At 37.6% G+C, this 12,564-nt stretch overlaps 1 protein-coding gene across 1 annotated transcript; it reads right to left on the bottom strand.

Moving 5' to 3' along the window:
* Positions 1-4,822: 4,822 nt before the first annotated feature.
* On the bottom strand, positions 4,823-7,812 carry hoxa2b (homeobox A2b). Its single transcript, XM_079894805.1, has 2 exons — positions 6,389-7,812; positions 4,823-5,804 (listed from the first exon to the last, which is right to left on the bottom strand). Exons 1-2 carry the CDS (start codon positions 6,747-6,749, stop codon positions 5,074-5,076), a joined length of 1,092 nt encoding a protein of 363 aa, XP_079750931.1. The 5' UTR covers positions 6,750-7,812; the 3' UTR covers positions 4,823-5,073.
* Positions 7,813-12,564: the final 4,752 nt, after the last annotated feature.

Genomic DNA, 12,564 nt, shown 5'->3' with positions numbered 1-12,564 from the left:
TGCTTTTTCAAATGCACCTTATACGCGACTCAAACTCGCAGTGCTTTCAGATGGAGCAGGGCCGTACGTCTGACAAGCTGAGCATACAAAATAATCGCAGCCTTTGCGATTTCATAATCGCAATAATCCAAATCGGTTTAAGTGCGATTTCACGTTAATTTGCGATTAATCGTGCAGCCCTAGCAAGAAACAGTGAGGTTCATTCTTGTCTGTTACGCATCACTTTTGAGCTTCTGCAAGAACCAATGAGGTTCGTTCTCATGTTATGCAGCACATTTGAGCTTGGTAGTTGTGTAGTTGTCTATGGAGGGACAGAAATCTCTCAGATTTCATCAAGCAGTTCTTAATTTGTGTTCCAAAGATGAACAAAAGTCTTACAGGTTTGGAACGACATTTGGATGAGTAATTAATGAAAGAACTTTTATTTTTGGGTGAACTATTCCTTTAACATGCTACATTAATATCATCATCTTTATTAAATTAGGCATATTGTACTTATCTTCATCCCAAAGTTCTAGCATGATACTTTGTTGCTTTCTCTAGGGCAAGAACAATGTTTTAATCGTTTTTGGTCGACATGACTCTGTGGTCGCCAGCACTGTCATGCTAGTTCATGTGGAAACCACAGACTGCCAGATTCTGATTCATTCCTTTTTTGTGTGTCAGCTTTGTGACTTGAGCCTGTAACTTTTGCATTTGCTTTGGGTTTTTTTCAGAATAATTCATTTATTGGAAGAACACAAACAGCACTGAATAAAAAGTTTTATAGCAGCCGAGTGAAGACATAATAGCCTTGAAAACGTACCTGAGATGGATGAGGTCACCAGCAAATACTATGACATGTCATGTGACAGGTAAGTCATATCTGAATCAGACCACCTGAACAGCCCCCAAACATAAAGGAAGAACATCTGAGGGCACGCTCTTGCCACTGTAATTCACACTGCCTGTAGGGTGCAGGGGCATCTGTGAAGTTCCACTTTGTGATGGATGAGATGGTGTTTTTGCCCCTTGGCCTCTGAGGGATTAGGCTGCTCAGGTGTTGTTTTTAAAAGACTTAGAATTAGCTTATGTTTAAACATTTAAACTGTCTTTTGACACTTTCACCACCTGTTTTCTGAAGGAAAAAAATTCTGGGCCCCCTGGATTGAACCTTGAGTTCACGTTTAATGTTTCATGTCAACAAATGAATCCATGTGGCAGTCATATCATATCTGAAATGTACATTTGTAACTGCTGTAATTGTGTGACTTGTTAGCAGAGCTTTGACTCTTTGATTATTAATTACTCTTGATATATTCATGAAGCGTTTGCAGTGACTCTGAGTCACACTGAGGCCTCGGTTGCATCCTTAAGAAGAAAAGCACTTTTATGTTTGGTGAAAATAGATGTTTGAGAAGCAGACCACGTAAGTGCAACTTGAAGAATAATAATGGCATACTTCAGGAATTCCATAAACATGATCTATGAGATAATATCATGCTTCATAGAGCTAATTTGTTCATCTGTATTCTGTGGTTGGCCTTGGTTCTTCTACTTGAGCCAGTTCTGATTCAGACCCTTAAAGGGATATTTCACTCAAAGCTGAAAATTCTGTCATAATTTATGCACACTTATTTCACAAACCTTTATGGCTTTTTTTCTCCATCCACGGAACCTGATTCTGTTTACCTGTTTTTGTCCATACATTGGAAATCAATAGATTCCAAAACAACATTTGACATTTTTCAACAACAAAAAAAATCTTCTTTGTGTTCCACAGAGTCAAAGATTGTACATGAGGGTGAGAAAATGAAGACAGATTGTCATTTTTAAATGGTATTAGCTTTACATAACTGCACACTCAAATTCATATTTGCAGTGTGTCTTGCTGTTTATATTTGGTGGTTCTGCTAAAATGTTGCTCCACCCTCAGAATATCTGCATGAAGCCCACCTGCATAGGAATGACAAAAGGGACCACCAAGCTTAAATGCATGTTTCCATGGAAACCAGCTGAAGGCTGAGTGCACTGACTTTAAATGCCTGCATAGACATTACAGCCTGAGTCAGAGGACTAGCAGTGCACGGGACTTTCCTCTTTAGGCATTAGCTGTCAGGACCGGAATTGTACTTCGCACAGATGGTTCATCGTTCATGGGATGATGGGACGACCAAAAATATGTCAGGCTCCCTAACTAAAGCCATAAACTTAGGCTGCAAAACACTTGAGAAAATAACATCATTGTAGGAGCCTCAAACTGCATATACATATTATGCATGCTGAATGGTTTCAGTTTGCATTAAGAAACAGTTGATTGTTCAGTTTGGGTGGGATCGTGAAAATGGTGTGACTGTCAAACTTTATGCCAGTTTTTAGCAGGTAATTATACTTAGTGTCCTTGCAATACCATATATATGTATCTCTCTGCAGTGATACGCAGGTCCTAGTGGGGGCTCATGTGAGTGATTGTGATGCATATATACTATAGGAAGGCAAATTTGGTTTATCCAGCATTCTATTTTACAATCTCAGCATTGAATCTGGGGTTCTCACAATAGTTGTGAAAGAGCTGACTTCCAAATCCAACATACATTTTATATATTTCAAAGATTATGTACAAAGTTTTCTCATGGAGAGGGTTACAATAACATTTTATGAGCAACAAATTTTTTTTATTCAGTGCATTTTTTCTGTAAAAATTATTTTCATGATTTATCACAACATTTTTTCTTTTGTCAAATCAACTTAGATAATTTAGGCTATGTGGTTCAGATAACATAATATTTTTTAATTTCTGTTGATTAAACCAATTTCCTTCATTGTATTAACTCAATTTTTTTATTTAAATGAATTCAAAAGTAAGGCATTCAGGTTACTTACTTTTTAAGTTAAACCAACAATAATTATTTTACAGTAGTGTATTTTACAGTAGTGTAGTACTTCCCTGCATATTTGGATCACTTCTCTGTGGCAAATCTTAACTCAGTCTTTAACCTAGTTAAAGAATGCCGATCACGTGTTTGGTTTCGTCAAAGGACGTCAGTCAAACTATTTGTTCAGCCTCCATTTGGCGCTAAACCCGTATAGCCTAGTTCTCCGAACAAGTTTATGTAGCCTGCACATCTATTTGTCTATGATTTAAACTTTTTAAATAATAGTTTAGAGATCATAATATTCATTTATTAAACCAACTAAGATTGGAGGATTTGAAACATATACTTTGATAATATCTGAAAAGCCCTCAGACCATGATTGTAGACATAATAAACTGTGCCGATAGGTCTACCATGGTAGGATATCAGTCCTACATCAGTCCTGTGTAGTAACTTAGACAGACCTTATACTAATAGCCTACTCGGATCATTCTGCGTCTCTAACATATGCCTATGTGCGGTGTGAGCTGTTGGCTGCTAGGCCTCATTTCCATTTCAACACTTACGCTGCGATTGCAACGTGGCGTCAGATGTTTGGAAATATTCCCCAAAGCTAGATTTCACTGAACACTCTTCTCGAGGAACCACTGATTTCTTCTCATAGCCTATAAATCGAGTTTTGTATTGGTATCCTCACAATTGAATTTCCTACAGGAACGGAACTTGCACTTTATCGTGTAGGCCTGTACATATCATTAAAAATGACTCGAGTCACCCATATTATTAAACAGGACACACCAGCCACGGATAATCGTGTTTTTTTTTTTTTTTTTTTTAAATAAATTAGGCTACCTTAATGTGTCCGTTAAGCTATAGAACCAGAATTGACAGTCTTTTTATTGTGCAAAAAGTAAAAATCATTTGCCAATCATTTATTTTAAGGCTAACAACGAGCGGATATCAATAGAATTAGTCCAAGAGGACACATAGGCCTCTATGTTCACAGAGGGCCAAAGCATTCAAATGAGATAGTTTATTAGCTATTTATTCAGATTTGGAGTTTAAAAAGTATAAATATTAATAAAACACGAGCAGACCTAAGTCTTAGTTTATTCTATTGTCAGATCATTCCTTACGGCGTTGCCTGTTGATAAAACCATAGGTTTTTTTTTTTTAGGTTTTTTTTTTATAACAGTTATTAGCTTCATTGGACACCGTTAGCCTATCAATCACATCCCATATACAATGTAGCCTATATAAATGAATAATTATTATAAATTATATAAGCTAAATAATTATTTTTTAAAAATGTGGTTTGACTGTTGAAATCCGTTCTCATTCTCAGCGGCGGATTGAATTACGCGGAGTGCTGCCTCAACACCAACCCCCTGTCGAAGGTTTAATAGGCAATAAAATTTAATTGCTGAACTCCAAAACGTTATAGCTCTTGGCCAGGAGATTCCCTGTGTCGTCAGATACAGTAAAGGGCTTATTTGTGTACACAGCATCAAAAACATTAGTCTCTTTCTGGGTGTAATCTGTTTTAGTCTACTAATTTGATGGCATCTAAAACTTCCCATTGGGTTAATTTTATACAGTTAAAAATCTAAATTTAACGCCAACTACGCAAATGGGAAATTAGCAAAGATTAATAAAAAAAATAATGTAGCACGCTATTAACTGCGTATTAATTTTGCGCACTAATAGTTTCCAAGATTACATATATTAGTTTCGATTAGCGGTTCTAAACTTAGCCTACATTTGGCATCCTTATACATATCTAAATTTGTCCCTCGAAAAAATGATGATAAAATTAATTAATCTTCAACAGGTAAATAGCCTACACAAAACTACATCAGCAAAATAGTTAATAGTAATAATATATGTATACTTTGAATCTTATTTCATGTTTTATAACAATTTCTTAATCTGAATAGTGAAGAAATAAATAACACCGCTGTTATTTTCAATAACAAGTACAAATTTATTCTATGAAAATATGGCGCTTTGCCGGCGAGCGATACAAAAATAAAACGTGAAAAATATCACTTTTTTTTTTCCTGACATATTTTCTCTGTACACAAAAATTATCACTCGATTATTGAAAAACTTACCTCATTGATTAATGGTCTAGGCCTATATTTAAAGTCACAATTAAATACACAGACCATCAATGTGAGAAAATATTGACGTCCCTATAATGAAACTTCAGTTAGAGTTAGTAGCTCAAGTGTTGCAGGTCGATTGTTGTAAGCGTCTCAGAGAAGAAATCAAAGGCCTCCGTTGATAAACCAATGGGGCTGTCTACAGATTCTGACAAACTTGGGGACACGGCATCTGAGAGGTGTAAGCATGAATCGTTGGAGAAAACGTTGAAGTCCTGTAAAGAGACGTCCAGGGCCGAGGGACTGCCATTGTCCTGAGCAGATGCACAATCCGGGGCCATTGTTGAGCCGCAGATAGGAACAGTGGGTGACGGGTTGGGAAAATGTTTCAGATGTTTGTCATTGCTACCTAAAGGAGAGACAGTTGCGCTTTGGGAATCACTATTGTGTCCATTCTGTGACTGTTGTGAAGTTAAGGTATTCTGCTGAAATGGGTAACCCTCTCTTTCCAAAAGCGCCCCTGATACATTGTTTGCCACTTGTTCGAAGAAAGATTTCCCATCACCCCGTCCGCCTGCCTCCTCCAAGCTCGGTGGTTTCCCATCGCCGTTGTGGTTTTCTTTACACTGCGTTTGCCGTTTGTGTTTCATTCTCCGGTTTTGAAACCAAACTTTGACTTGCCGCTCGGTGAGATCCAGCAGAGCGGCGATTTCCACGCGCCTTGGTCGGCAGAGATACTTGTTGAAGTGGAACTCCTTCTCCAGCTCCAGCAGCTGAGTGTTGGTGTACGCCGTTCTGAGTCGGCGAGTTGCCCCACTGCCACCATCAGAAATCTCGGGCGAGCCTATGAAGGGATTATAGCATTACACATTATTGATACGCCACTAATTATAACTCTTGCTTTTTTTACAACGGCGCTGTGGGGCTTAAAGCTGACCCCACAAACTTGTCAAATATATTGCGTTTCTCAGGGAGCATAAATTGTTTGTGGGAATGGAGCCACGGCACTTGAATAATTTGTGTCCTCATCCCCTATGCCAGAATATACTGATGTGTCTGTTGTGAGTGCGGAGAGGTCCGAGTGAAGATTAATGAACACGCCAGCTGCCGAGTTGAGTAATGGCAATCTATCATTCTTCATTACTGTCAAATATTAAAATTCATGCCCTGCACTACAAGTAGCTAACACACAGTTTAGGAGTTGTCCAGAACAGATTCTCCGCATCCAAAAACGAACAAAAAACTTTTAGGTATTACCTTGTTCGCATTCAGTTCACATGACCCATGAGGATAACAAACTATCATGCACTTTCACCAGCGTGGCCTTGCGCAACACGGCAACTAAAAATAATAATACTGACAATAAAAACAATTGCATTTCGCTTGCAATGAACTGTAACACGGTAAAATTGCATTAAATCCAAATACCTTGAGGGGAGAAGTATAGTGGACCAGGGTCGGTGGTTGTTGCTGTCGAAGTTGTCTGGTTTTTCTTGGATGCCTTTTTCTCCTTCATCCAAGGGTACTCTGGGGGTAAGGATGCGGCAGGCAGCGGGCATGAGCCATTAGGGTTCTGCTTAGGCCGGCTGTGGCGAGGGTGGCTGCCGGGGTTCAGGCTTGGAATGGTCTGCTCAAAAGGAGGAGGAATCAGTGTCGAGTGTGAAAGCGTCGAGCTCTTGATTGATGAACTTTGAAATGCATCACCGACAGGGGGAAAAGATGTCAGGCACTCAGCGAGCGACGGCTGACTATTGATAAAACCCGTCTCTCGCTCGAATTCGTAATTCATCTCCTCCAAGTCTTGCAAATTCGCCGCTCACAAATTTGTGACCCAAGGAAGATATAATGAAATATCGTGCCGGGTTAAAAAAAAAAACTATTTTGCTGATTACGGCCGTATGGGGACCGCGGTGCCATTAAACTATTGCTTTCATGGAGACAAGGTTGAAATTGGACCGTATTGCTTGTCACATGATTACCTCTGTCCAATGACAATTTGGGGTTTAATCAAAAGAAGCCACTGTCTGTGTGATTGATCGAAAAAAGTCCGAGAGGAACGCCTCACTCTCTGGGACGGGCTAGTTTATTTACGCATTTATGGTCAGTTTGTCCACTGCTCCGTAGATGATAAGTATAGCCAGTACCTGAAACAGAGTGACAGTCTGCTGTTTTTCCCTTATTTTTTGACCGGCCCTCGGCTGAAGATCCCTCAACACAGCAACTGAACACATAAAACACACCAATAGCCACGATCGAGGAAACCCATTAATCCTGAGTCTGGGTTTTTACTACTTTCTTAGAGAATGCGCGCTCTCGTTTGTGAATGCACGAGCAAACGCGCGCGAGAGAGTACGCGCGCACACCGCGCGCGCAGGCAAATTCTTTGAAAGCCCTGACGTGCCCGCGTGTTTACACGCGCACTGACGCATACACTTGCATTAGTGTTGTTTTAGTTTGAGACATTACAGCCTAGTTATTTTTTTAAATTACCGAACTTATAAAACTACATAAATTCCGATTTTTTTTATTACATGCTTCTACTAGTAGGGCATCTAACATCGTTAATATTCAATGTAGAATTTCTGAAATGTCTGATAATACATTCAGTTGAAAAATAATACATTCAGTTGAAAAATAATACATTTTGTAGTATGTAAATAATAACACACTATGCATTTTACCTGAATTGAGCTCCGTAATTTGTTTAAACGGTGCTAAATCGTCTAACAGGAAACACATCGCTACTCACCAATGTTATTATTCATTTAAAATAAAAGTGTAAATCCACTAGTTTTTTTTTTTTCGTTCAAGAATGTCTCTTCTATGTTGCCCTCAGAAGTCTTTAGCTAAGTAGGTGTAGGCCTCGAGCACTTTATTGCTTATATTCCAAACAAAGAGCCCTGGAAGCCTGCACGCTATCAATCTTACACGCCAAAAGGTCTGACAGCTTAGTGCCCTAAGAACACATTTAAACCATCTAACACTCCCTTAGATCATATGTGGCCAGGAAGAAGAGAACAACGTAGTACTAACGGTTGAGACTTTCTCCATTTTATAAATTAAAATGACTTGAGTGATATTTTCCGATTAAAGGATTGGCCTTGATCATCATTTTCATACCGGATGTGCTTCGAATGGACCAGCGTTATTTCGGACCTAAAATCGTTTGTTTTTAGATTTTCGTTTCTGGAAAGCCAGCCTTTATCGAAGGGTTGGGAATGAATAGGATTACATATTGTTTTTAAGAGAAAAAACGTGTGTTTTTGCAGCTACACAGGAGCTATTGTGTGTAGAAGAACGTGGGTGTCGGCATTCTTCAAAAATACCCACTCCTTCCTACACATTTCCAACACGAACGAAAAATCTTCATCGTTTCCCACGAGCTGAACATCGAGATCTATCAAGGATGTATCTTTATGTATACTGATAAATGTAACATTAATTAGCCTATATGTTCATTTATCTGTTGAAATATTAAATCATATTTACATTGCATTGTGTTTATTCTAATTAGATAGGCCTTACAGAATGGATATGTGAGTATATCAAATTAAATTGCAGTGCTTTAAATGAAGCATATTTTTGTTTTTGCAAATTGGCAATCGAACTGTAAATTTCATATGTATTTGCAAATGTATTAATGCATGTAAATGAATACTAAATGTATTTGAATTGATGTGCTTAAATCGGAAAGGCTTTTTAATACTTGTCAAATTCGAATTTAATTCCAATATTTTATCAGACTCTTTCCTACACAATCTTTGTTTATTGGATTTAGTAAAATTCTCAATGTCGATATAATGTTGTTGACTCTGTGAGTTACCTTAATTCAAATTAATGAAGCCTTTAACAATGCCTCAGTGTGTGTAATTAAAAATGAACATTTCGACATTTTAATTCACGTTCATGACTTGCAAATAAAATATTAATTAGAAACAGTTCTGTTTGTTGCGTTTTAAAGCCGGTGTTTCTAAAAGGGCAAACCAGTGTATTTATTAAAATAAGTGTTATTATTTTAAATGAGATATTAAATAATTGTTTGATTTTTTGGCAGTTTGCATGATTTTCGTCCACGTGCTGAGTAGATGTTCCAGCACCAGTCTTTTTGGATGCGTCTGGCACGATGGACAGCCTCGCTGACCGTCTGTTAGACTAAATAATGAATGCTGACGGTCATAAAACACAAGTTAAGAGTGAAAACTTGGCTCGTTGGATCAGCAAACAAATGAAGCGTTCAATGTGTTACATTAAAAGCTAATGCATTAATAGATTCAGTGAATAAAATATCTTTACGCATTCCAAAATGTAACCATTATAATGGTTGCATATTGAAATGCGTAAATATATTTTATATATATCCTATATTGTTATTATTATTCATGTATTTATTCACCTTTTTTTTCTTCTTCAAAATAATATAAGATGAGTTTTATTTTTTCATTGGTAAAAAGTATAGGCTAAGTAGTTTGTTACAGACCGGATTTTCTTTTTTTGTACATGCAATGAAATTTTTTCTTCTTGGGTTTATATTGTCTATTTAAGCGAATTAATTCGTTTTATAAATCTCCATAACTCTTTATGGTGATTTATGTAGATTTCGGAGGCCTGTTTAATAACACATAGATCTGAATGATGAATGGAGTTAAGGTAAATAACACTGCATTATAATATAGGCCTGTTTCTGAATATAATTATGACAGTAGGCCATGTGAATGAGATATGGTCAGCTGAATGGACTTTATCTCTGCTGCTTCGGTCCAACCACATTTCCAAATCTTTACGCTTGTGTAAAAGCAGGGTGTGATCCGTCTGTATCCTTCTCAGTGAGCTTTGTAAATTAGTGCGAGCGAGGCGTATATGGGGTGTTTATGATGTCTGCGAAGGCAGTAGCTCTGGCAACAGTGGCGTTTGATGGATGACCCTCTTCTACCCACACACATTGCACTGGGTCGTAAACGAGCTGCAAGCTCCTATTGTTGTGCTAGAGGTGTATGTCATTTCCGGGCATATGCACTATATACCCCTGCCCGACAAGAGAATCAAGTAGTTTTATTTAGGATATGACGTTGTGAGAGCTCGTGCACCATGAAGATTAGATCCTTTAACTTGCCGACGTTAACAAAAATGAAAAAAAAATGTATAGTTAAAACTTCTTGACGCTAAAACAAGACAATAAAGCAGGGTAACTTTGTAAGCCAACGTCTAGGGTGTTGCAAATAATTAGACTTATCTACTATATCTTGGGGGCTTCTTTTCATCAATACTTTTACGAACAAAAATTAGGAGACCAAATGCATATCGATTTACAATCCTATCTCATGAAATGCGTCTCTATAGCGATTTACGTGTGTATGACACCCTTTTTACCTCCCTGGAAAACTGTGGGTTAGTTTAATGTAAATTATTAGAGTAATCTGATCCAATGGACCAATAACGTTGACCATTTCACTGGCTAATCGTGTTGGGGGGACGTCATGAGTCTCTTGCTTCAGGAAACGAGAATGCCTTCTTGTATGGTATTGGAGTAGAATATAATTGAGTTGCAACAAGCAGCAATTATTGTAAATGTTTTGTGAAAGAATATTTTATGTCTTCAGTACTCGTAGGGAGGCATGAAATAGATTGGTTAATAATGCACATATGTTATAAGGCTATTGTAGGCCAATGATATTTTACGATTCATGATTAGCCTTCATTGTTTTAGTATTGTTTGCCTAAAACAATCAGAAGTAAATTGCAGCATAAACTTTAATACGTTTATTGTTAGATTATTAGGCTATCAGTTTTCCTATAAACAATAGCGTGCAGGCCTAGGCTATATAGGATCAGTGGAGGCTCAGCATCGCCCTCTTTCTGCTAACCGCCCTGCTTCAATAAACGCGTAAAGCTGGGTTTCTCTGTAACGTAACGAATATTATCTTAGACGAGTTAATACTTCTAATGTCCCCATGTCCTTTATAATGAAACACAATGTGAGCAGTTATATGACATGACTTTATCTTTAATTCATCACTATGAGGCTGTCTGAGTATGATTTTTGAAAACCAAAAAATTAATTTAGAAGATTAATTTAGAAGAAAACTTTGCAAGTTTTATGTTTCGATATTCGCGGTAGGCTACTTTCGTGTTTATTATTATGTCTTTAACGCATTGGCGAAAGTTCCAGCCTTAGTTCCTGAGCTGGTTTTCGTAACGATGAACTTAAGTTTTAATGAGTAGGCCTAACTTGCGATTTATGTTCTGGTTCGAGAAACCGGCGTTACATAATCGTAAAATACCGTATGACGTTAGTTAAGATCATCCCAAATGCGTGTGTTGTAGGCTTGTTGCATCACCGGGAAATCCAGCTCACAGTAACATAATATCTTCATTATCTTAACATATTGCTTGTATGCATATGTGACCTAACTATATAGACAGCAGGCAACGTGATACGTACATGGACTCTTTTTAGTGAAAGAGGAAAATGACTATAAACAGCTGTCTGGTTTCCTGAAACACTGGGCTAAGTGGGACCGAAGTTCGTAAGTGCTACTTTATCACTTCAGCCTCTTTCCCAAATGCGTCGTTAGTCTACATTTCACCTATAGGCACATAGAAACGCTCACGGATTAACAAGGGGGCCCAGACCACTCATAAGACCATAGGTGCTTCTTCTTAAATAGCTCTTCACCTTCACCTTGATCTACAACACAGTATAAACAATATGCAAGCATAGTAAATGTTAAAATTAAACCATCAATTATTTTTTAAATTATACACTGAAATTTGCAAGTGCACTGAAAACTGCACCTGTCATGTAATCTTAACAGTTACAATATAATTTCCATGCATAGGTCGTGTAGCCAACAGATTTCCGGTGAAATATTCATTTATTATTGCATATTTAAGAAATAAACATGTCAAATTTTAGCTTATGCAGTGTCTCTGTCTACCTGGTGCACTTACTCTCCTTCTCTTAAACTTAATGGGTTGTTCGCCCCCAAAATATGAGTCCTTAGGTCATACAATGAACATTAATGGGTCCAGTGTTGTTTGAGCTAAAATGTTCTGTAGCACTTTTTCCTGTACATACTATGTACTTATAGTAATAACTTGGTAATAACTACTAACACGGAACCTATACCTAAACCTAACCTTAACCCATGTTACCAGTACTTTTTAGGCAAGTACACTGTAAGTACATATAGGCTACTGTACAACAAAGTGCAACCAAATGTTCTTCTGAAAGAAAGTCATACAGGTTTGGAATGACATGAGGGTGAGTAAATGATGACATTATTAAAATTTTTGGGTGATCCCTTTAACTGATTTAACCCCAACCTGACACTCCACCTCCTGGTGCATGATTGTGTACACAACTAATAATAGGTATAAAGGTCAAAGCTACAAAGTGTATCCTTTGGTTCAGTACACTCCAACACATTCTAGCTCTTTCTCATTTTCCATTTGGCTACAAATCCATTTGGATAGTACATACAACATCCAGTAAACCCCTCTGATCTCGGTTAACACTTTGGTACCTAATACCATACTCGATTTGTTTTCAAGTTCAAATAAAATTAGGTGATGGTTTGAATTGCAGGTTGTCGTCCCATATTGAC

The sequence above is a fragment of the Squalius cephalus genome (assembly GCF_949319135.1).
Source record: "Squalius cephalus genome assembly, chromosome: 15".
Taxonomy (NCBI): Eukaryota; Metazoa; Chordata; class Actinopteri; order Cypriniformes; family Leuciscidae; genus Squalius; species Squalius cephalus.
Note: the sequence above shows the minus strand (reverse complement) of the source record. Positions and strands in the feature narration are given on the sequence as shown.